This window comes from Macrosteles quadrilineatus, unplaced genomic scaffold (assembly GCF_028750875.1).
Source record: "Macrosteles quadrilineatus isolate MER2022 unplaced genomic scaffold, UCM_ALF_1.0 Scaffold_9__3_contigs__length_116548681, whole genome shotgun sequence".
Taxonomy (NCBI): Eukaryota; Metazoa; Arthropoda; class Insecta; order Hemiptera; family Cicadellidae; genus Macrosteles; species Macrosteles quadrilineatus.
The window spans coordinates 61205838-61232275 of record NW_026542602.1 but is presented as its reverse complement, the minus strand read 5'-3'; the positions used below and the strand labels follow the sequence as shown (position 1 = coordinate 61232275).

At 36.6% G+C, this 26438-nt stretch overlaps 1 protein-coding gene across 4 annotated transcripts; it reads left to right on the top strand.

Annotated features, from left to right (window-relative positions):
- Positions 1–457: 457 nt before the first annotated feature.
- Positions 458–26438, top strand: LOC129003192 (protein melted-like). Of its 4 annotated transcripts, none has more exons than XM_054431471.1 (19): positions 458–602; positions 2437–2525; positions 4438–4598; positions 5374–5518; positions 6335–6509; positions 7223–7386; positions 8831–9040; positions 9506–9672; positions 10427–10600; positions 10808–10935; positions 12006–12095; positions 12875–12962; positions 15089–15150; positions 15917–16018; positions 16141–16268; positions 20380–20515; positions 21220–21488; positions 21742–22011; positions 22835–26438. In XM_054431471.1, the coding sequence occupies exons 2-19, from the start codon at positions 2478–2480 to the stop codon at positions 23075–23077; spliced, it is 2760 nt and encodes a 919-aa protein (XP_054287446.1). In that variant the 5' UTR covers positions 458–602; positions 2437–2477; the 3' UTR covers positions 23078–26438. The 4 variants fall into 4 exon arrangements, with proteins under 4 accessions (XP_054287446.1, XP_054287445.1, XP_054287447.1 ...); XM_054431470.1 differs by having other exon boundaries at positions 2432–2525; XM_054431472.1 differs by lacking the exon at positions 15917–16018 and having other exon boundaries at positions 2432–2525.

Below are 26438 nucleotides of genomic sequence, written 5' to 3'. Positions count from 1 at the left end.
AATTTCAAAATTTGAAAACTGATTTAATTAGTTTCAGTTCCATTTCAGTGCGTTGATGTGAAATAAGTGTTTCACCCTGTTTTAGAGAACTTTTTATGACGGATAAAACATACATATGGATTTTTTATATAATGTTTTATTATTATGTATTAAAAAATATATCGTAACCTTACCAATACATTTGGTTGTTTTAATGCGATTAAAATTTAAATAATTTAATTAATATGGATCTGTAAGGTCAATTCTTTTGTTAGAATTGAATCGTGTAATTAATAAAAATCTGTCGTATAAAAATTACACACTCGCATTCTTCAATCTTCCACATGATTTTTTTTTAGAAAGAGAAAGCCAAAATAAAAAACGTCATACATAATATACTTATTTTCTCCTCCCTCCCTGTGCCTGGGAGCTAAAGCTAAATAGGTGTGTAAGAATGTGAGTGAGAGTTAATAAATCACTTAAATTTCATGTGGCATTTTTGAAACATATGAGTGTCAGATAGAAAGTTTTGTTTACTTTTGGAATTTGTACGAGTACGAGTTCATTTCTCGTGGTGGGCTAAATTTGAAACTCAGTCTTGTGATTTAATCGTTTGTACAAACGTAAGTTATTTGTCAGTTCTTGAATTTAAGTATTTGCAAATTATTATTTGTTAAGTAACTTGGTTCTAAACTTATTTTCAATCTTTTGTAAGCTAAGTTAGGGCCTGCCTACTTAAATGACCCTGTCTTGGTCTATTATTTATTGTTGCTAGGCCTAGTTGAGATATTAGGCCTAGGTATACCTTTTACCAAATCCTACATTATAGAAGTAAAGGTCTAATAATAATATTATAGGCTACTAAAACACAGCAATGATCAAGTAGCCTAACATAGCAACGTAGGTGGTCATTTCAAAATATTTAGGCTAGATTATTCCTAGGCTTTCTAATTGTTTTTAATTAGAATAAGAATAAGAAAGTTTATTGCCATTGACCAAGTTGTACATAGGAATAGGCATTGTCAAATTACATTTAATAAAATATCACTAAACATGTTACTTTACTTACTTAGTTACTTACTTAGTCGTTAACTACATCCTAGTTGAGATTCTTTGTGATGCTTATTTACTATGCCCAACTCACTGCAAACATTCTAAAATTACATTTAAACTATTACTTTTCTCAGCACTCGTCATCAAAAGCCTGTGGTAAGTTAAGCCATAATCAGGTATAAGTTAACTCGTTTACTTGTAGGCCTAATTGTGTTTGTGGACTCACAGACATGTATAAAGTGTTTTTGGCCTATAGGGACACCAAAATTGAAAAATAAATTCCTTCTGGGCCTAGGTCTTACTGTGCTAACTTACCTAAGGTATATGATAATTAGTTTCTTCTTTAGCTAGGCCTACAGGAAAAATTTCCTACCGGTAATGATACTGTGGGGACTATATTTTTGGACCTTTTAAAATAAATTATGTTGAAAGCTAAACTTTATTTTTAATGGCTCTAGATCTACTGTGAAATGTCAAGAAATTATCTATGATGAAGAAAAAAGAGAGAGAGTTAAAGCCATGTTTACACCTGAGCTAGGAACACATTCCTAAAAGCCAAGAAACACGATTTTTTTAACAGAAACATTTTGATGTTGGAAACAGTTTTTTAGTGTTTGCAACATAAATTTTGTTTCCCACTGGAAGTTGGTAAAGACCAAAGGGTTGGATCAAATGTTCCTGTACTTCAACGCTGTTTACAACACTTCCTCGCTACCCCCCGTGCCTACTGGCCACCACGTGACTACGCCGCGTGCCCCCCCCCCCTCCCCCCAATGAGGACTGACCTGACCTGACCTGTTCTCGGGAACGGTGATTTAATTGTTTCCCAAAAACCAAAGAAAAGTACCTACACTGTCTGTTGTAAACTTTTCTTTTAGAAACGAGTGTTTTGACAAAAACTTTCAAACATTTTGTTAAAACTCCAGTGTAAACACGGCTGACAGAAACATCATTAGACTAAAAGAAATAAGTATTAGCCTACTTATTTCATTCTTGAAAAGACTTTTATTGTTTTGTAATGTATAAAGCATATTAACTTAAGTTAATATTAGTTAGTTAAAAAGTTTAACCAAAAATATGGGTTAATTCGTCCATTATATAATTTTCACGTCAATACGTAAATCGATTATTACACAAACATTGAGTTAGGCTACTCAATGTTTGTAAACTAAAGTTGTTTAATAAATTATTAAGTTACTTTCTGATTAAATTAGATAAGCTTAATTTATTGCTAACTTTAGATAACATCCAAATATTTTTAAATAATAGGCTATTCTTATGATTGAAGTATATAGGCTAGTTAACTTACTTGAAACAATCAATTACCGTAGTGAAATGTGTTATTGATATTATAGTATTATGGTTTACACATTAATCTAAGCTTTGTTGTTTTCAACAGGTGAGGACTGTTTTTAGATATATTATGGAACAGAAATCGATCAACCATGCATGAGCTATTTACTCAAGTTCTAAGCAAGAAAGATCTGTCTAAGGTAGGCATTATTTAGTCTAAGGTAGCCTAAAGTTTAAATTGTCAAAGAGACCTTATGTCAACAATACTTTACAATATTTATTGTATATTTATTGTTATAGTTACAGTTGTTTTAGTACTTTTGTGGACTATTAAAAACTATTATATCAACTATCATGATTTGCTGTAAAATGGTGTACCGTACCGTAACCGTTGAGAGGAAATAAATAAATTGTCAAGAATTTGAAAGTTCAAGAATCTGTTAACCCTCCGAGCGTCACTTGTCGATTTTTCGACACACGAACATCGTTTATGGCGAAGGCTCTATGACTGACTGAATCGGATTGAACTGGATCGAGTTAGGTATCGTTCTTTTTGTTAGATTCAGAGCTTTCTCCGGAGGTCTGTCTCTAAGTGCTATTCATTTTAGTTCCGAAAATATTGTAGCAGACAGCTGATGTGCGTATTTGTAAACAGCTTTGTTAACCTCGGACCGATGACTGATGTGTTTTATTACGTTTATCATTGTTTTAGTTTTAAAAATCAAAAGTAGTAATATACGTGGTGCATTATAAGAAGATTTAAGTGATTTTGAAGGGCTGGTTGATGATCCTGAAGAAGTAGGTAGTGATATTGATGTAAATTATCAGCCAGATTCCTAGCTATGGTTAGGCTATGCATTCTTAGCTAAACGCTATGTACTGAAATCAGTTTTTGCCCATAACTTATTTATTTGCAAATCTACTTCCTTATATCTATATATATAAAAGGCAAAGCCCTCACTGACTGACTGACTGACTGACTGACTGACTGACTCACTCACTCACTCATCACTAATTCTCCCACTTCCCACTTACCTAAGAGGCTGAAATTTGGTACACTGATTCTTTAGGCATTAAATAGGAAAACTAAGTGGTTTTTATTCTGATCGGACTCTCGGGCTCCGCCCCAGTGGCTCTGGAGTTTCCCATGGTAACCTAATGAGTACTCATATTTAAATGGAATTAATGAATCATAACAGCTGTTTCAATTAAACAAGTTGGTTGTGTTCTATTATGTTCAATAGCATTAAAGTTACAAGGATTACCAACAGAGTGCAGCACTATTATTTTTTTAATATTTGACAACAGCTAATTTGAAACCAAAAGGTGAGTGAGCGTAGCGAACGAGCTAACCTGAAAGCAATTGAGCGCAGCGAACGAGCTCCAACCGTAAAGGTGAGTGAGCGTAGCGAACGAACTGCAACAAGACGTGTGAGCGCAGCGAACGAGCTCCAACCTAAAGGTGAGTGAGCGTAGCGAACGAACTTCAACCAGGACGTGATTGAGCCACGCGAACGAGCTCACATATGAAGTTAAACGGGGCAAAGCCCGCGGGTACAGCTAGTTATTATATATTTGTAATCCTCATAAAATTTAGAACAAAGTGGCTATTTTCAAATATTTATAGGCCTATAATTTATACAATTTCATTGAGCGCGAACTTATTTTTTTTTTTGAAAATTTTCCAAAATATTTTTTTTTACCTACAAAATTTTTTTGAAACAAATGTTCCTTATGTTTTATGTATATAATATTGAAGCCCATGATTTTCCAAACAAAATGGTATATAGAACAGTAGAATTAACATTGTTTTAAGCTTCTCAGATCCGTTTTAATAAAACCTTGCAAAAGCGCCAAAAATAGGCGGACATTAAGGCCTAAACTATGGACACTCGGAGGGTTGGATCCTATTTAAATTAGGTTTACATCATTATTTTTATGAGATAAAGACACTACCTATATAACTTATCTGTTCCTGAGTTGTAGAAAGGGATGATAATGGTTTGATGACTATCCTGTTGTAAAATTATGTTGTAAATTAAATTGTTTTTATGTATCGTTTCTTGTCCAGTTACGTTTTAGTGTGCTTGATAAATTGTGACTACATTGCAGGCTGGAGATCTGTTTTCCTTGGCTGACCAATCTATAGTCAATGATTTGACGGAGGTAATCAATGCCATCGCTGAGATAACCAGTCTTCCAGACTACGTCAACAACAACAATGATCAGAGCGTCGTGGAGATCTGTATTACAAAGGCTACTTCGGCCATCAGGTGGGTGTATGTCCGTCGAATATAAATAGTTCGCCGATTCCTTACAGTATTTGAGAAAAAAGTTTCTATTAAATTTCTGAACGGGAAGAGTTAAAAAACAATATACCAGAGTCTCGGCAATCTAAATCCCATTGGTCCGATCATCCGCCTAATCCTTACCACCTGGGGCTAGGGTAAAAAGGCTAATAGGTTTATTTGAAAACTAAGCTATGTTCTGAAATAATAATCAGGGTGACCAGGCAATTGAGAAAACTGGGAATTGTAAGTTAATTTTGAATGGAATAATTTGTCTTTATTATTATCATCATCATCATCATCATCAATTGAGATGGGGACGCCGCTTAGGTGTGTATTTTAACCCATGAATTATAAGAATGAGTATAGAATGTAGTGAGATGATCTGTGTAGCTTTGCTACTAACTAAGATCAGCATATGGCCGAGGAACAGCTTTCTGTTAATTTGAACGATTTAGTAATCCATACAGCGTCTGGTCCCAACCAGTGATCATTAGTAGGACTCTGGTGAAAATCTTAACCAATCGTACTAGAATTATAGAAAAAAACACTCCACTGCCAAATTTTTACTAGGCCTAATTCAAACAGTGTTTCACTTATAATTAGTTTGGGTTTGCTTGACATTACTGCGTATATTAGGCTTACTTAAATCTTGACAAAATTTGTTTTTGAAAAAAGTTAGTGATCAGTTGTATTAGGTTCGGTACTACAGTATAATAATTTAATTGGATTTATTTATTAATGTATTTTCTTTCTCTAGGGAGACAGGATCCATTGAGCAACATGCCGATGCTTTGGTAGCTTTGTTAGAGTCATGTCTGAACTACAATTTGAAGCCATCAGCCAAAGACGAAGATCCACCTCATGCAAAAATCTCATCGGACATCATATCATGTATATTTTTAGTAAGTTCATTTTGCATTTCTTTAGTGTGGAGTAAATAATAAAATAAAACTTAAATACATTTTAAAGCTGCATATTATCCAATAAGGTTAATTAACGTATAACACAAGGTTTAAAATAGGTAGAATTTCACACTTAATCGGGTGGGCTACTTTATAGGTTCACCCAAAATTTTACTTTGAACACCTATCCCAGAAATTAAACTCAAGACTTTCTTAAAAAAAAAAACAAATTAGGCTATTCACAATATTTGAACGAAAATAAAAATATTAATTTTGAAAAATAAAAGTAGCTTGGAGATATTGAATCATTTCTTTTGATACAAACCCCAACTTGGAAAACACCTTATAATTCTACCTACCGCATCTCACAAATTTTACCAAGATCAAATAGGCTACTCTAACGTAGGTAGCCTACTTAAAATAACAGCCTTTTGTAGGTCAGAACAACAAATCAGTGTTTAACAAAAGCTCAATATAGCAAAACACTTTCTTTTTACAATAGAAACAAAGGCTTAACCTTTCTCAATGTTTACAACGGTAGAGTTACTTGAGCATAAATGGCCATGGGAGTAAGTAAGTAAGATTTACAAAGTTTCCAGAATTTTCAGTACACATTCAGTATATTTGCTGGTAAAAATGTGTTTTGCAGCATTGACACTTCTTCTAGAGAAAGTCAGAAGTCGAGCCTTGTATTCATTGTCACCAAGCTTGAATAGGCCTAGACAAATGAAAGTAATTATAGCCTACATGTTTGTCAAAGTTTAAACAGTTGTTCTTCAACCACATAAAATTTTACATAACTTTGAATGTTAACAGAATTACAACAAGAAAGAGGTGATGAAGAGGGCGTTGCCTGTCGCAGTCAAGTTCTTGCACAAAGGCAACCGCGAGTTGTCCCGCAACATGGCTCCATACCTTTCACTGGCAGCCATTGACAATGCTGACCTTCTGTCCAAACACATTCAGCTGATCATCGACTCCATCATATCAGGTCAGTTCATCCCAACTATACGGACCAGCTGTAGCCAATATTGTATGAAAATAGAACAAATAAAAAGGTTGAGTTACCTGCTATTGCCTTGTGGTCCAAGTGTTGTCCTTGGATTATGCACATAAATGGATGATTTCGGTGTGAACACCTTGCCCAAAAACACCAGACAACAAAAATGAAGTAAAATAGAACAGCTGAATGAGTCACTCAAGGAGTGTCCCTGTCAAGCTTCTATTTTATCCCTTTGTTTTTTACTGTAATTGAAGTGACATAAAATATGCTTTTTTTAGTGGGTTGTCCTTTCAGTTTCGCGGGGTCTTAAATTTTGCGTACTCAACAGAAATTTGTAATTTATCAGGTTACTGTGGGTGGCTTAATCAAACTATGTTATTTTTTTACTTGCAAAAGATTTTAGACGGGATGAAATCATGAAATGTCTACTTTACTAGTCAAAGGTTGTGGTCATGTAATGATGACCTCATGTAATGATGTCATGTAGCTGATAAATATAATAGACATTCGTTCTACAAAAAGTTGTTCAACATATTGCTAACATTGTTCCTGACAATGTCCTGAAATTGCTGTTACGGTTCTGGTTCGTAACTGTCTTCATTGCCCGTCATTGCTCAAAATACTCCTGGCATTTTCCTGTTATTGTTGTTGAGATTCTTCCTGATATTGTTCCTGACATCGTTGCTGATCACTGGTTGCAGGTAACTACCCACTATGCCGTGTGTTGCCTCAGATCTACGCAGTTGCCAAGGAGCCGATCCACGACCACGCGATGGCTCTTGTCTCACTCTTGCCGCAGTGTGATCTCTCTGATAAGTTGGCGCTTCTGCAACTCTTTGCGCACATTGCAGACAACAAGCCTTCGGTGAGTAAACGCCACAGTGTTCCTTTAGGCTTTGACTCCTCTATACCACCAATGTTAAATGTTTTTATTTGATTTGAATATCTATATATATAAAAGGCAAAGCCCTCACTGACTCACTGACTGACTCACTCACTCATCACTAATTCTCTTACTTCCCATTTACCTAGGAGGCTGAAATTTGGTACACTGATTCTTTAGGCATTAAATAGGAAAACTAAGTAGTTTTGATTCTGATCGGACTCTCGGGCTCCACCCCAGTGGCTCTGGAGTTTCCCATGTTAACCTTATGAGTACTCATATTTAAATGGAATTAATGAATCTTAACAGCTGTTTCAATTAAACAAGTTGGTTCTGTTCTATGATGTTCAATAGCATTAAAGGTACAAGGATTACCAACAGGGTGCAGCACTATTTTTTTAAATTTATGACAACAGCTAATTTGCAACCCAAAGGTGAGTGAGCGTAGCGAACGAGCTAACCTGAAGGCAAGTGAACGCAGCGAACGAGCTCCAACGTAAAGGTGAGTGAGAGTAGCGAACGAACTTCAACCAGGACGTGCGAACGAGCTCACTTATGAAGTTAAACGGGGCAAAGCCCGAGGGTACAGCTAGTTTAATATAAATAAAAGTACAAGGTCTGCACATTTCAAAGAATTATGTTTCATAGCTTAATAAAGTTGAATAGAGTTTCATCTCAATGCCTGTCACACCTAGGCAATGATTTTGCTTAGGTTGCTTTAGGTAAAACTAGAGCATCAATCAAGGTTAAACATTTTCCCTTCATTCTCTAAATATTTGAGAATGCCTTTTGCTATTTAACCTTGGCCTAACTTATTTGCAAATAAAATTAATGAATGTTCAAAACAGTATTGCACAATACTGGACACTAGAGTTGTGCAAGCCCTTTTAATATCAAGCTGAACCGAGCCTAGCCTAAAAGCTGGAGTGATTGAGCACCAAGTGAGAAAATCAATCTTGATCCAAGCTTTTCTATCAAGATCGCAGAATCTGTCTATGAATATGAAGAATTCATCTTAAAGAAGATTGAAAAAACAATGCTTTTGGCATCGATTCAGAATTGATGGCGGTTTGGGGGAAAATTCACTTTCAGTGGTCAAGACTTACGGCAGACTATAATGATTTCTAAAGAACTGTAGGAGATGTTCAGAATTTTACCACATTCACAGAAAACAATCATGATCTTTGTGTTAATACGAGAGATGTCCAGGGTAAAGCAACTCGTCTTTAATATAGCAGCCTAAGTTATTGCTCCGTTGTATTCAATTTTTTAAATTTTGCCAACATATTGATCGTAGCAAGATAAAGGGGTGTAAGCTACATATGGACTTACGCTCTTCGTCTTGCAAGCGATGATATATAGTCTATACTAAACAACATGTATAGTTTATTTTAACAAAGTTTATACATTCTTATCATGTTATCAGCTGCTAGAGGCTTCTCTACCCCAGCTGTGCGAATACCTGAGTCCCAGCACTACAGTGACAGCCACTCTAACAGTTCTACTACACCTGGCTAACAAGAGGGCACAGATGTTGGTGGACTACGTACCCAAGGTGAAGCAGGCTGCCGAGTGTCACACCAACGCTCTGTGTCTAGCCGCACAAGTAATCTCGGCCGTCGGGAAACTTAGCAAGGTAAGCGGCAGTGTGAGCTCATATAACTTTCCCCAAGGTGTTTTGTCAAGGAAAAGTTCTAGGTCGGGATTGTAATTTTGAGACTAAAGAGGTAGCAGCTAGTTGACCTATAAGAGTCCAGATAGGCAGTCCACACAGTGGACACAGACACAATATTTCGTCTCTTGAGAGAATTTGTGAAGTAATTTTTAGCAATAACCCACTCACACTCTTAGATTAGGTTGAATTGCTGGCAGCCATGAAATTATTTGTTAGCAGCCTCCCGCTTCTCAACTGGCTGGAGGCTGGGTCCATTTATTCTTATTCCTCAGACTTCCTCAGATAGTAGATTGAGCTATCTTATCTCGATCATTCTACTATACCTATAGGCCTACATAACATTCCTTTCATCGGTAGGCTAGAAAATAGTATTTGTCAGTTTTCAAGCATTATTCTCGTTTGTTTATGAGTTTTGGGGATTTCCAGGAAAGAGCGGAGGACGCGTTGAACTTTGTGCTGGAACATCTGTCCAAAGCCGACCGCACGCATCAGAGTATGTTGTTGAAGGAAGCAACGCTGTTGTGTTCCAGCTATCCTGTGTTGTTCACTGAGAAAATGCTCGCTCAGGTTTACAAAAACAAGAACACCTCCAGGTAAGTCGAATATGACTTAATGTTTTGGTGTTTCAGGATGTCCCATTTATACATCAAAGGACCCTAGGCCATAGTCCGGAACTGTTTAACAAATAATTTCAGGTTAAGCCCAGAGGCTTGTGGCATTATCACTTAGGCCTAGATATAATCAATACAACTTAAGACTTCGGGAACAGAAGTTCTACCAATAAATCAGCTCGCTCCCCGTTGTTGCCATTATACAGCTTCTAAAAATTACGATCTTTTATTAAAGTCCTCAACATTTCAGTTTGGAAAATATTCCTAGTAAAAATCTAAATAAATGTTAAACGTACGTCAGATTTTCATAACTTTATCCTTTATGCTAAAAAAGGATACTGTAGCCTTACTGTTGCTTTGATTGAATATGTCACTGAACTACTTGTTATATCTTTCTTTGTGTTTAAAAAAATCTAAAAAATATTCAGGATCAATATTTATTCATTATTTAGAACAACAACTCATAATTTCAACTAATTTAAAACAAAGTGGTGGATGCCAAAAGTTGGATTATTCACTTTCGAAGTGAGTTAAGAGATTCACTAGCGCAAGCGCTGACTTGCCAGCTTATTATTTGTCAACTAGTATCTTTAAACTGGCCCAGTGCAATTGAGTAAGAAGGCCTACTAATGGAAATCTAATAATTTACAATACATCCGTAGAAACAATATCTTTGTTTTACTTTAAGGTAAATGATAATCTTTGGCATTACATACTGTGACATTGTATTGGTTAGTTCTCAGGTGAACCAGACATCGGCAGGAGTGACCATTGTAAAGGTCGGCGGCCAAACTACTAACAACAACAACAACAGTAACACCAACAACAACAACCTCATCAACAATAATGTATTGACAATGGTTAAACCCAGCCTTACGTCTACAGCACACCACCATCTCAACATGACAAGGTATAATCTTGTATTGTGTAGTTTTGCTTTAGACATATTTTAATTTTTTCCCGTAAAATCACTAACACACTCATAATCAGGAGTCTACTGAACTGATGTTTCTTTCTTAGAACTTTTCAAAGGATTAAGAGCTATCTTTCATTATGAGAGATTTTTTCCACTCGTGTGATTTAGAAACACTAAATTCGAACATGTTGTGTGTTGCAGGGACTCGGGTGGAAGACAAGAGACCAGTAGAATAGTGATCACTCCCAGACCTAGGCTGGGTCCAGACAGCCGCAGCACCAGTAGGCTACACTCTGCAGCTCACCGCAGCATGACTCGGCTCAACATTGGTATGTCACTACTCTTCCACATCTGACGGCTCTAGTCCCGAACTGTGTATACATTCAGGCTAGTTCTAGTGGGTCGCGGCAGTATTTCTTAGGTAGATTTCCTTGCTGATTGGCGGGATTTGATCCCAGGAACTCTGGGATTGAAGTGACACACTCCTCCACTAGAAAAGCTTACTCACACTATTATACTGTTAGGTTTGGAGAGAAAGGGCTAATTGCCTGAGAATAGGTGTGAGAAAGGATAGGATAAGCAGGCTTACCTTAAGAAATGTAGGCATCCCACTTCATTCACTACAGAACACAGAAGAAAACACAAACAAAATAAAATAAAATAAACACTGGATATTTCGAGGCCACTGGCCCCTTTCTCAACATGGAGAGTCACATTCATTATACTGTTAGTAATTTTTTTCTTAGAAACAAAATATGCAGAGTGCCTAAGAGTGTTTTTGAAGCTGTACTCGGGCATCTTTTGAAATTGATTGTACCTTTCCAAGAATAGTTTGGGAGCTGTTTGCCTGTCCTACATCAGTCACCAATCTTTGATTATGTGAACAAGCTAATTTTGCTCTAAAAGTTTAAATAAATGGTATCAGCAAACTGACACATGCTTTATGCCATTGGGTTCGTACAGTTGTACCATTTTGTATCAAGTTCAAAGGCCCATAACATACTAAATTTTAATAAAAATCTATCTAGCCGTTTTAGTAAAAATCTAATCTTGCCATCATTTTATGGGTTTTAGTGGAATAATTCCCATTGAAAATCAGAATAAAAAATAAAAATGTAAAAGACACTTGGTTATCATGAACCAACGCACCTAATTTTATCAAAATCGGACCACAGGTGAAGTCTGTAGCTCTCTACACATCCACATACCGACACTCACAGACATCACTTTAAAAACCACCTTGGGTTCAAGATTACCCAAAACGGATATTTCCGCCAAAAAGACAAACTCGAAAACTTTGACAAAAACAATATTTTTTCCACATACTTTGTATAGGAGATGAATGTACAAAACATGTTTTTTGGCTCTGCAAAAATTCATCAAAATGTGTTTGTTACAGTAAACAACAGCAGGATCGGTCTTCACAAGAGTATGACGAGATTGAGTTCCAGTCAGCAGATCAATCAACCTTCACATCAGGTTACTACAGGTGTGTAATACGTCAAACTATTTTTGTATTGGCCATGTCAAAAGTAATAAGGCATAAAGTGTAATAGGTGGGTTTCTAAATATTTGCAGCAGTTGGAGCAAATTAGGTTATCAATTTGTTTAGATAGCTCAGCACCTTTTTGATGGTTCAGCACAGCTGCCCTTGATCATTGGACTTTTAAATAGGACTTGGCTAATGAAACAGCTGATCTTAGATGGTAAAAATACTAAGCTATCGTCTCAATTATTCAACACTGGCCTTTCACTCGTATTTACCTTAAAATATGTTGTCCTACTTTTTAACTTAGGGGTGTCAGCATTGTATAGATGTAGTATTCTCTAATCAATAGACATCTCTCCAATAGGTCTGGAGTACACAGTATAATTTCAAATAGTAGGTTACTTTCGTTGTGTAGTAGGTGATCCAGGAATTATAATCATTAATACGATTTCTTACCTTGAATCAAAGTAAAACTGTTTATAAACACTAGATAGAATCTACTGTGAAAATCTATTCTTACTGTTATTTCTTCTTTGAATGAATTCTAAAATTTATAGCCTAACTGATTTTCAGAACGGTTGATGTAAGTTTGTTTTGTCCTAGCACGTTAAGCTCTAGCCCGTGATCGTTTTGCATATTACTTCAGGCTAGATCTAAGGGGTTGCAGCATTATCACAAAGATACAATTCAGTGGTGATTGGCAGGATTTGAACCCAGGACTCCAGGGACCTAAGTCCCAAGATACAAGTGTTTACTAAGATATTAATATTGTGTTTCAGTGACAACAATCAACGGAGCAAGGCATTACAGTCTGGCCCCAAACAAAGTGTCTAGCGGAGGTGTCTCAGTTACCACCAAGGCAGCTAGGTAATTTGTTTCATGTTAATTACCCCTTGTTGGTAGAAGCTTCACAGTTCTTGACGTTTGGGTTATGAAACAATCAGCCACTGTTTGGTGGTATTTTCTTGATGGTCTCTGGAAAGGTCGAAAAGGCCTTGGATATTTTCTTCCCTGTCGGTTTAGGTCTGTTTTATCAACTATAGGCTTACAAATTCCACTGTAAGATAGGCCCTAGGTCCACATAGACTTTAAAGCTGATTTGGAAGACTTCTTGGTAGATTAGTGGTTTGCACATTAAAACATTTTGCCTAATGATTAGAAGACAGCTGATTCGATCGCAGTAAAGGTCAGTAGATTTTTTATGGTTCGCACCTGGAAGTAATAAATTGTCCTGCCTAAATGAACAGCTGATCTTAGCAACAATCCACACTGTACAATTCATCCTAAAGTATGTACACAAATTACATCATCGTCTTAGAGGAGTGATTCAGGTATCCTCTTCATGGAAACCGCAGGGGGCTCACGATTGCGTGGGTTCGTGGCCTGGGCGACCACGCGGACCCTAGCTCTCCCAGAGGGGAGGTAAATGCCCGGTGTTGGAACCGGCACTTCAGGTAGACCACAAGCTATGGACGACTGGACAAGCCAGCCTCTTTGGGTTTACCCAAAGTGAGAGTACCCAGTGACATTCCCTCCATTCAGGGTGGTGGGGGTGTTCAGCTCTGCTAGTGTTGATTAAGTTCATAGATCTTTCACCTGCCTGTAGCTTGTGGTTGTGACTGAGTCCTACCTGTCGTGTACGACTGGCATTTTGTGAGGCATATCCTCGACTTTGGAAGTAGCCTCGTCCTGGGAGGTGAAATACCTAGCCCCCAGAGGGGAGGTAAATGCTCCGTGTTAGTATCGGCATTTTCAAGTTGGCCACAGACATGGACGACTGGGCATCGGGTCCCAGTGACATTCCTTTATCCAGGATGGAGGGGTGTTTAGCTCTAGGAGAGATGGAAGTGCATCATATTCTCTAACCTACCTGTGTCTGTGGTTCTTTGGGCTTCGGCCTGCTTGTTGTGTGCGACCAGCATTCAGTGGGCAAATCCTCGACTTTGGAAGTAACCTTTCCTGGAGGTGAAAACGGGCAAGTACCCGCAGCTCACGGGGACACTCAAGGGCAACGTAACTTTCCGCAGTGTGAGGGCAACGGTTTGTAGGTACTTATGCAAACCAATCCCTGTCTCTGAGCACGGACGGTATGGTTATCTTGAGTGTGGGGGGTTCTTCCCGGAACCTCAATTGAGTCAAGGGTGTCGCCACCTCTGGTGGATAGGTTCATCCGGGTGGGTCCCACTTCTATACCTGCCTCCTTTTGGGAAACCCTGATGGCCTGGCAGTGATGTTGGGTCTGACGGGCAAACGAAGTAGATCGGGTGCTGGGTCCGAGCCCGCCAGGGGTATCTGGGGATCTATCGCTCTGGTTATCTCTGGTTTCCCAGCAATGGGTAAGGCCTCGATTGGGCAGCGGTGTAAATGGGAGGTTGGGGTTCCCCCCGTCAGCGTGCTGATGGTCCCCTTCCTCCTGGCTATCGATGGCGGGTTCTGCCTGTCAGGGATTAGATAGGTCCCGAGTGTTGCTTGCACTAAATGCGTCGGGGCGCTCTACCATGGACCTCTAGGTCCCGACCTAGTGGAACCCAGGTGGAGTGACGCTTAAACAAGCAGCCGGAATCCCTGGTTAGGATTGAGGGGCAACCCTCTTTCCGAAGGGTCTGCTTCGGCAGCCGGCGAGCCTGATGACCTTAAGTCATCCGCCCATGGTGTGCTAAAGGTTGATGCGTAAGCTTCGGCCTACATCATGGGGCCCGGGTATGTCCTAAAGGATAGGTACCGGGTATGCAGTCAGGGGGCTTCGGCTCTCATGACAACAATAAATGTAATAATGTAATAATAAAATAATCCTCTTCATGGACAGTAGTATAATGTTCACTCCTTAAATAAAAAATTATGATAGATTCACCAAAGCTGATACTTTTTACTGCCACTACACTTTTGTGTAGTGCTATGATACTTTTTCTGAAAATTAGTCTCAACTGATAGGCCTACTTGTAAATTATACAATATAATCACCTAATCGGACCAATGTGTTTCTGTTGTTGTAGCAATAACGTATCAGACTCCACAGTGACGGTCAGTACTGCACCGCCTCTTCATACTACATCAGGTTTGTATTTTGTTAGGCCTATGTTGATTGCATAATCACTTAAGTTGGTAAAAGTTGGCTGTATGAAGTACCTATTTATTTGACAAATGTAATTGTAAAACTTGCCTCTCTTCCCCACTAATTTTTGGCTAATATGATGTTTAGGCAAACCTCAGCTGTTATTTTAGAGGTAGGATCAATTGGAGGCAATAGATGTCTTTCCCTAATTGCTTTTTTGTGAACGGAATATAAATCTCAACCACAATGTTTGCTTACAAAATAACAAAATAAAAACTAAACATATGATTTATAAAACCAGTAGAAAAAATTTAACTTGAAGTAAACATTTTCTAACAGTAGTTAGTTAAGTAGCGTTTACACGAAGCTAGTTGACTAGCAGGTTACCTGCCGCAGGTAACTTGAAATACATTAGAGGCAAGTAACCTGCCTGCTCTACTGGCCTGGTGTTAACACAGCTTTATGTTATAATATTTTGTCACAGTAATAATATAATATTCAATAGTCCAAGTATCACTATTCCCACAATCTTCAGTAACATTGTAAGCCACATTTTTGGTCACCTTTGTCGACCTTCAATTCTTGGCTTAGTAAGCTAATCCTGAATATACATTTTTCCCTAACCCAAAGGACAAGATAGAGAAGTACTAAGTTGCATTGAAGTTACAGAAACTTAAGAACCTAAGTTTACCCGTAGCAGTCAAAAAGCTTGGTCCCTCCTGGGGTAATTCACAAGGAAAACATTATATCCATGGTACGATTGTTTCAGTGAGTACGACCCACACGCTTCCGCACAGCTCCAGTAGTTCACCTCTGTCCCAATCTGTAGTGTCTACTCTTCCGTCCACCAACGCTCTGCACTCCTTAGTAGGTGAGGTTTCACTGTCAACACTTACTTGTCCAAACTTAGGCAATGTACAGCCCTACAATTGTATCAGTTAAACAAATTTTTGGTATACACTTAATAACAACTGATATTTGTTTGTTTGACAGCTTCTACGACAGGAGCCGTTTCAGTAACACAAACTCTACCTGTGACTGTGATGAGTCATGTGGTCTGTCCGAGGAGAACCAATACTAGTGTGACACTCATCAACCAATCACAACACTCCATCACACAGGTCAGTATAACCATTTAGAGGGTCTGTATGGACGAGCTATATCCTTGTGTGTTAAATAAACATTATCAGCAAACTGACATATTTTCTCCCATAAGCTTGACATCAGAATTGTGTGCGGATGTCTCCAGACTTATTACCATAGACATAGACATAGACATAGACTTTATTTGCACAAAACATTCCATACATGTCATAACATTTAGAATAGGTGCGTTGTCAAAATTAAATCCATACATAAAATATTTAACATTAAAACTTTTAACTTAAAACTAAACACTAAAAAAAAATTTTCTAAATTGTAGTTCTGTAAAAATCTTCAATTGAGTAAAAAGCCTTGTCAATAAGAAAATTATCTATTGTATCTTTAAATTTGGTTTTGCTTAATGACTTATACAGGGTGTCTACCAACCGGGAAATCCGGGAAAACCGGGAATTGTACTTAATTTTTTACTGGCCATGAAATGTACGGGAATTGTCCTTAAATGCCAGACTATATCCTTAAATTTTTAATGGGCAATAATTTTATCGATCGCTAGTTGGTTAGGAGCACATATAAGGTTTATCAGATGTTTGTTTAGTTTACATTTTCATAAATTTATTACTAGGATAATTGTGCAATAAAAAACCATTAGAAGCTCAAACCCATTAATATTTTATCACCACAATCAAGTGTCAAGTCAAGTACTTCCAAGAACAGCAAGAACCGTGAAAGTAGCTTAGGCCATAAAAGTTTTATCACTTTTATTCCTTTACAACTTCCATTATTTATTACTTGGGTTATTATTATGAGATCCCAAACCTATTTAATCATGGAAATAATAGTTTTATTATAATAGCTGTTAAATTTAACTTCTTACTTTTATCTTCTTGAACATTCAATTTGCCGATGGCCATTGCCTACTGTCATAAAACTGTTTATGGTTTCATATTAAACTTGTAACTAATCTACAGTATTATTTTGTAAGTTAAAACATTTTTTTATGGATATTACTTTCAGTTGACAAAACCACAAGCATTGTTGTTTGCATTAATTGTAACGCAGACCTACTTGGTCTCAAATCATGTCATTGCATTTTCTGTATCTTTGTCTTATATTGTTGGCTGTTCAGGTTTCAATGTTTTTGTTTTCCATATTTATTTATTGTGATATATGCTTTAAGCAATCTAAATCTTATGAACTAGAATGATGATGGTGACTTTGCTTCTATTATAACCTCATTGTTTGTCACTCAGTTAATATAGCCCCCCCTAAATAATTAGGTCTACGCCTGGGTATTTTTATTCTTTGAAAGAGCTGTAGAATATACTAAGAAAATGTAATTGATTCCAATAACTTTGCAAATGAAAAGACAATAATCTTTCACTGTGCTTACTGGTAGCCGCTTACCATACCGATTTTGTACCGAGAACCGAGGTACAATAAATGTATTAAAGATTTGTTTCAAAAGTAGTCGAGAACTTAACGTTGTGCTGGGGCGAATCATGCCTAACTAATCTACATAGATCGGATATGATATGATAATGTTTCCATGACCGATCGAGATATTCAGGATTTTGTCGCTATTGCGGTAGATGATGATTGGGTTTCTCTGTTACACTAAGCTTTACCCGAAGTTAATGTTTGCTCATTTCAATAAATTTATATTTTGAAATTTAACTCTTGTCTATTATTACTTACTTTTCTCTCTGGTACAACTACAACGAAGAACAATATTAATACTGTTTGACAAATCAGGAAAATATATTCGGTAATCAGTGCGACAACGGTTACGACAAAGTGTCCTTAAATGTACGGGAATTGTCCATGAATTTTTTATCCAGAATGTAGTAGACACCCTGCTTATAGCATGGCGGAAGCACATTGTACAATCTCAGCCCAGCGTACAATGGAGATTTTTCATATAGGGTCAAACGGTGTCTGGGGAGTCTAAATATATTTTCATTTCGGGTTTCATACCTGTGATTAAAATGTATTGTTTCTGGTAGCTCATTTTTAACTGAATGTATGTAATTTAATAATTCTAGAATATACAAACCCGTTAATGTATGAATTCTTAAATTTTGAAAATGTTTCTTACAAGAACTGCGTGGATGAGAGTTGGTAATAATACGAATAATACGTTTTTGTAACCTGAATAAAGTTTTAATACCAGTAGCTTGACCCCATAAAATTATGCCATATCTTAACACTGACTCCACATAAGCATGATAAACTACTTTGAGTGTCTCAATAGAAACACAGTCCCTTAAATGTATGAATAAAGATGATATCGACCTAATTTTGTTACGTAAATAATTCAAATGTGAATCCCATTTAACTGCGTCATCTACGTAAACCCCTAAGAATTTATGAGCTTCAACTAAATTAAAGGAACAGTTTTCCATATTTTTGTGTCTAGTAGAAAATTTAATAATAACTTATTTGTTTTTTCAACATTAAGTTTTAACCCATTTTCTAAAAACCATTGCTCCATGTCCTTTACCACACTTTGCAGAGAAGAAAACATTTTAGCTAATATTATTTTTGATCAAAGCAGTAGTGTCATCGGCAAAAAGAATTAGTTCTTTATTAATAGCTTTTGGAAGATCATTAATGTAAATAAGAAAAAAAAAGTGGGCCCAATACTGAGCCTTGGGGAACACCTGTGGATATAATTTCCCATGGTGAATAATGTTTGTTGTTATCTTCTAAAATTAAAGTTCTTTGTTTTCTTTCAGAAAGGTAAGATTGTATTAAAGAAAAGCAACTTCCCCCAATCCCATAAACAATAAGTTTTAGCAACAGGAGTGAGTGATCCACACAATCAAAAGCCTTAGACAGGTCACAGAAAACACCTGCTGTGGCCTGAGACCTGTCCAAGGCCTCTGCAATCTCATTAACAAACTGAGTAAGAGCAGAAACTGTGCTTAAGTTTTTTCGGAAACCAAATTGTTTATTGTAAAATAAATTATTACTTTCAAAATAATTAACTAGTCTATAGCTTATTACTTTTTCAAATATTTTTGAAAAATTACTTAATACTGATACTGGACGGTAGTTATTAATATCTGATTTTGAACCTTTCTTAAAAACGGGAGAAATTTGGGAGTACTTGAGTTGATCCGGAAAAATACCATTCTTTAAACACTGATTTATAATAAGAGATAAGGGTTCGGAGATAATGTCAGCAGCAGATTTGATCAATTTAATTGGGATTTCGTCCCAGCCTACTGAAATTTTGTTCTTTAGAGAAAGGATGATCTTTTTTATTTCATCTTTATTAGTGGGGCTAAGATTGCACAATGTAACCCCACCATCACTGCAGTATGATTTTACAGACGAATAAACACCATTGACAGAAGCCTTTTTTACATTCAGATTAATAACTGTATTACAGAAAAAACTGTTAAAAAGCTTAGCTACATCATCAGGATTATCAACAGTGGTTTGGTTTGTATCATCTTTTAAAATAATTTTGTATCTTTGAGTACGGTTTAAACCCAGTTCATTGTTAACAATTTGCCAAGCTGCCTTAGACTTGTTTTCAGATTTTCTAATTAGGTTATTATTTGAGAGAATTTTTGAATTTTTTACAACTTTATTAAATATTTTTTTGTACCCAAAAATATTTTACCTACACCTGTGATCTGATTTTGATTTAATTTGGCATCTGGGTACTATTCCGAGGTATCTTTTCATTCCCCAATAAGTGGCTCAGTTCTAATATGCTCACTTTTATTCAATAATTGGTTATGACATTGACATTGAAATGGAATGTCTTATCCATTTTCTCCTGATCGCGGAGACAATGATGATGTCCACATGAAAGCGGGAGATGATTATGATATCTACAATAGTGAAAAATGTTCAGGAGTTTGCCCAATTCGCAAGAGACGATAATGATGTCCACAGGACCACGGGAAGTATTTAGGATTTTGCTACAATTGTGGAGAATAGTGTTAACATTTCTTTGAATGCGGCTTAAAAAAACCTCAAGGCGGGGTCAACAAATAATCTCAGGATCCCTTACCTCTAATAATTATTAGCTGACATAGTAACAATATTTAATTAGCCTGTAAGATATGATTTCTCCTTGACGCTGTGGTTGACACTTGTTGGTTTCTTTTACAGAGAATCAGTGTGTTTGAGCCCTACCCCATGCGAGACACTGTTCAGCATTTCTGTGAGAAACACCTGGACAAGATTAAAGCCTACATGGAGAAAGTATCAGTCAGGATACCACCGCCTGCCAAGTGCACTATTGAAGGTAAACAACAATCACTTCCGAGACACCTAACGTTTTGGACCACACACGACGTTTTGGACACACGTTTTGGACACACCTAACGTGAATGGAGTTAAATTATGGAGTTTGCAAGTGTTACTTGTGATTTTATTTATCACCAATGGTTAAAACATAACCTTTGCATATTCTTGACTTTCCGTTTATTTGTAAAGATCATGTTGAATTTTTGTCAGCTGACATTAAAATGTGACTCAAGTTTTGGAGCGGTGGTAAACAGTGGGTGGTAAATTTAAATGCTCACATTTTTTCAGTCCTTATAGATGACCAACATTGGAATGACCACATTTCCAAGGATATGGTTTTTTGATGTTGAAGCACCAGGTTGGAGTGTAGCAGTTTATAATCCTGCATTGTGTTTTGTTGAACACTTAGGCCTATAGTTGTGTTTTCATATAAACATGATTTATTTTCTTCAACAACGCCCAGTACAGCAACAGTTTTTGTGTATAACAACACTGTGACCAAACAGGCCGCTTGAGTTCCCCTCATCTACAGATGAACCGTAGTTTTTGCATCAACCAATTTGTCAGTTGGAGACTGCTATGAATTCTAATGACACCAGCGGCAAAAGCCTACGAAGATTACTGATGGGTTCATAAAATGCTACCACACTTTTACTCCACCCAAGAACAAATGTCCATTGAGAATAACTAATTTATTTACAGAGAGACGAGCCAAGAAGCTGGCCAAGCTACATTTCGCCTGTCAGGGTCGTGGAGAGCATTGTCTGTACAGCAGGACTTTCTTCACCATGAGGACACGCAACCCTCGAGTGTGGATACATCTCATGTTCCTCGCACTCCAGGCTCGGTCCCCCTCCGCGCTCAGCTCCAGGGACAGCTCCGTCTCCAGCCTCAAGAACTGCTGGGACATCCTCAAGTGTGAGAATAAGACGTTCCTTACACTTGTCACCTCTGCGTTCCCCTGCGCCAAGGTAGGTTCTTCAGTCTCCTGATTTGACAGTTTGACAAAAAATCCCATCTTAATATTTGTTTTTATAATTTAAATTGACTGTTTTTATTGTTGTATAATCAAACTGCAAACAGAAAGATGCACAATTGCGTTGTGATGAAAAGTTTCTTTCATAACTTGTACCAAAGAGCGTGCACTGGATAATGCAACTTTCATTACTTTTATTATAATATACTATTAAACATTTCATTGTGTTAACCATCAGTCTTTTTCAGGACCAGGAAGCAGTACTGAATGAGCTTAGACACACAGGGTTTTGTGACGTGTTCTCACACATCGTTCGCACCAACGCGGCCGGGGAGTCCACCAATGTCTGGGGCTGTTTTCTCTGCAACCATCCGGAGAGAGCGGTCGGCTTCCTACAGGACTCTCAGCCGGTCATTGAGGGACAGCTCAAGGAGAAAAAGGGACGGTGGAAGATCTTCCGAAGATGGCGGACTCGCTACTTTACTCTCAGCGGTGCTCATCTGTCCTACAAGGGCTCGGTGAGTGGCCTTCTAGGTTAGGTTATACTCAAATCCTTGTTCACCGTGCAGTAGGGAGTTTCCATAAGCCATGTATTTCAAATGGGAGTTTAAGCGATATTAAATGTGCTATAAATATCAGGATCTGCAAAAGGTTTCTATACTTTTTTAATATTTTCCTACACTTTTTATTGCTAAGTTTTGCTATATACCAGAGTCAAAGTACAAGTAAATCTCAATAATTATTGCTTAAACAAGGGTCGCTACGGCAGTAGACTCAACCCACATGACGATTAACATAATGTTTCCAGTAAAGTCGATAGCATGGATATCCTCCTTAAGACCTGTACTGCATGGAATGGACTAGACTATTAGGTTAAATGAAATCTTTCAGCCTTATATACTTGCATGGTGTTTTCCATCAGAGAATATTCTCCGTACTGTATAATCCTTACTTGAAGTGGAATGTCTTCTTCACACTAGAATTAGGAGGTCTTCCACACACAATACTTAAGTTAAAGTGCTTTCACAGATACTGGGCATTCTCTTACATTCAGAGAGGAGGAGATTGGGCCGTATTTGATTCTCCTTCTAACCATAATTCCACTTGTATTATGTCTAAACTGAACAAGTGACCTTATCTTGTCCAAAGCAAAACCTGTTATCAAGAGGGTTTGTAGAGTAGCATTTACTTAAAGTAGAAACAGTTAAACAGCTAAACTATACTTTGTGGCCAGGATGAAAGTATTTTTCAGGCCAAGAGTAAAGATTTGTGTGTCAGTTTCCTTATTAACATATTTATCTCTGTATTGGCTTACTGTTAAACATCTACTTTGCCCCACAGAAGGACGATAAAGAGGTGACGCCTATCGACGTTCACCAGATCAGGTCTGTCAAAGTGAGTCGAGGAGCTCGCAACATACCTAAGGCCTTCGAGATCTTCACTGGCGACCACTCGCTCATACTCAAGCCGAAGGGCGGCAAGAATGCGGAGGAGTGGGTACAATGTCTGTCTGTCGTGGTGGCACACTCGCAAGCTAAAGACGTTCCGACTAGAGGCTCGAGTCTGGTGCGAACATCCGTCTGATAAAGGTGGAATGAGTGTTCACTTGATTCGTATAAACGGATACGAATTTGCAGCTATAAGTGTTGTGGGTAGTGGTGTTTTGTTGTTTCTGGACCAAGGTAGGAAACGATTAGGTGAAATGAAAAGGAAACTATATTACTAGGTAAAATTTTTTGTTTGTAGTGTAACGTTTGTTCAAATAACAAAGGATGCCAGGTATAGGGCCTTCCTGTTGCGAAAGGTTTGTATTCATTAACGGCAGGTAGGCCCTATCCCCAACCGCCTTCAATGTTTGAACAAACTATAGTTTATGATATTAATTGTCTCTCGCATTGGTTCAGAAGTGGCAAAAAACAATTACTGTTCGTGTTGGTCATTGTGAACAAAGAGAATCCATTTGTAGTCCCTCCATTAATGCGTAAATGAATCCACAATACCTCTTGAAATACACCATAAAAATTGAGTGTGTGAAAATTGAATTGAATAAATTTAGGTTCTAGGGTTGATGCCTGAAGGGGTTGAACAGGAATCCAGTTGCCTTTGCCTTGGTTTACATAGGTATGATGTTTATGAAATTAAATCAATCCAATAAGTATTAGCGTTAGGTACCAGACACAAACACTATTCGTTCCCTTGAAATGACACATTGTATTGTGTTAAGTCTTTTGATATAGGCTAAGAATTACAGTTGTTCAAAATTATGAATAATTGGGTTGTAAAATTTGTCATCTTATTTATTAAACGTGTAACATTTTAGGACTGAGTATGGCACATCTAGAATTTGATGTTAATTGATAAGTCGATAGATAAATTGCTAGTATTATCTGTATTACCTTACTTAATATTCAAACCAAACTAAAATAAAATTATGGAATGTTTCATTATTCATTTAATAGTAAATTACAATCTTAGTTGTTTGTGCCTTATCCATGTGTGTGGCTATTCCATGTGACAATTTTTTAGATTGTTAACTTATTATTGTTACCTGTTTTTTTCTGATGTGTAGATGCATGAAAAATAGTTATTGTATTAGTGCAGTTTGTACAACCTCAGGCTGCTAAAATATTTATATTCAATGGAGAAAAAATACCAAGACTGGTGTAAATCAAGCCTTACGTATTTAAAATTTAACTGTTGTTGTACATAAACATTAAATATTTATACACCAATAGTATCTTTGTTTCTATTACGGTACAGTTAGAATATCCCTGCTGCAGCAAATCTGCAGGCTAAAAAAAATTTGATTTGCCTAAATGGATTTTCACTTAAATATTACCTTAAACGTGTCAGATTTATTCGCTGTTTGGATGATATTAATTTTAACGTGTTCTTAGGTTTTATACTACAGAGAAGGTAATAAAGTGTGTTTTTCACAAAATTTTAATACAAATTTTTACCCCATAAGAAAGAACCCGTTCCAAAATAGTCTGATCATGCTGGATTGTGAACTCGTTCAAATAAATGCATTCTTACACATTTTGTACCAAATTTAATGGAAATCTCATAATTTTTCTCATATTTGTACAAATTTAAACAGATTGTGTCTTTGGCCTCTGAGCACATCAAAACAAAAATAAATCTATCCCTGGTCTAGGTCTTACCATGAGACTTGTGGTAATAGGTAGCTTATTCCCTATATGGGAAATTTGGTAAAAATCAAGCCTTAATTCAGTGAGTTTATTTACAAGGCTGAAAACCAAAAGAATACAGTGTTACCAAAAGAAACATTTACATTCCAGGATTCCAGAAAGGGTTTTTATTAAGTCTTGTCAATTTATATCAATATAGTGCTTCCACAATATAGCCAATTGCAAAGTCATTAACTTAAATTTATAACTATGGTAGTACGTAAAATTTGTATTGCTACTAACAAATACTTGACAAATGAAGGCCTGTAAACAATGTGATAATCTTTAGTAGACGTAGGTCATTTTTTTAAGTGAATAAACATTTTTTATAGTAATTGAATTGATGTACGTGTGTGATATGTTTGTTTCATAAAGTAGAAACTAAACAAGCTTTGAGGTAGTGCTAAAAAGTTAACAGAGATTTCTAACATCAGGAGTCATGGAAAGGAAATATTTAAAGTTTTTACTCTACCTCATGCATTGTATTATAATTATATACTTGTAATTTTTATACAATAACCAGGGTTTTTTATATGTATTAGTACCGTAATATCTAAATAACAAAATTAATAGTTTTTTTGTAGATATAAATACTTTCTATACAATAAATTAATAGTTTAAATTTAGCGATGCTTTTTCATAATGCAAAGAACATAGGTTTTATTCTCATGAATAGTAAATATGACAAGCATTTTTATTTACTTCCAAAGAGTGTTAGACCAAAGTATCTTATTTCATTATTTCACATTGATTTCCCATCATTAAATGTTCTTTCTTCAATCAATACCATTCACAAAAATGATCCATCATCATCTTGATTTATAAACAGATACATGGTCAGTTTTATCTGTTTATTTCAATTGTAAATATTTGTGATATGTAAAGATTATATTAGAATTTAGCGATTTTGTAGTGATAAATTTAATTATCTAGTGCTTTTAGAAGGAATACAGTAGCGTAGTTATTTTTGTATGACGACCGTTTCAAAACATATCATAAATAACTTTCATACAATCATAAAATTAAAAATGTTGATTTTTACTTAGAGACTTTGGAATTTAAAGTTTTTTAAACACTATTGAAATTTGGTTTTCAAACAAATTTCACTGTCAGACGACACACTCCATTGTGAAATGGCATCCTTAGCTAGGGTGTAGTTGGGATTGGTTTTTCAATTTACTTTAGGCTAGACCTAGGGGTCGCGGCATTATCACTTGATAAAAATCCATTGTTGATTGGCGGGATTTGAACCCGGCACCTCAGGGACCAAAGTCCTGCGCTCTACCACTAGATAGCTTGTTCCTCTTTGCCAGATACTGGAATGCTGGATTAATCATAGAAAAACTTTGTATTAGCTCCCAGGGCAGCTCGTATTTCTGCATTGCAGCTTACCAATAATATCACTCCCTCCCTACCTTAAATGGACTAGTAGATTTAGTCTCACCCTAGGTGTTGAGGATGCCACTAGAGTAAAAAATCTGGCAGTGAATTTTATCTAGAAATTCTGTTGACAAAAAAAAAAACATAAAAACGTATGTATGGAGATTAAATACCATATAATCAGTACTTCTGGTACCTACTAAGCTTATTTAGTGCTTTCTTCTCATTTACCATATTACATATCATTACGATTAACGTAGTTTGTACTCATATTAATCCATGGGGTGAATATGGTGATATGCATACTTAACAATATTGATTATATATAATTATGGTTGTAGTACATATTAAATTAATTTACTCATACACTTTTA

What these genes read in the sequence shown, in the direction of transcription:
- LOC129003192 (XM_054431471.1), top strand. Translation starts at nt 2,478, where the DNA reads ATGCATGAGCTATTTACTCAAGTTCTAAGCAAGAAAGATCTGTCTAAG. An exon ending in TTCACATCAGGTTACTACAG is followed by an intron (nt 12,096 to 12,874) that starts GTGTGTAATACG and finishes ATTGTGTTTCAG; the next exon opens with TGACAACAATCAACGGAGCA. An exon ending in ATCTGTCCTACAAGGGCTCG is followed by an intron (nt 22,012 to 22,834) that starts GTGAGTGGCCTT and finishes TTTGCCCCACAG; the next exon opens with AAGGACGATAAAGAGGTGAC.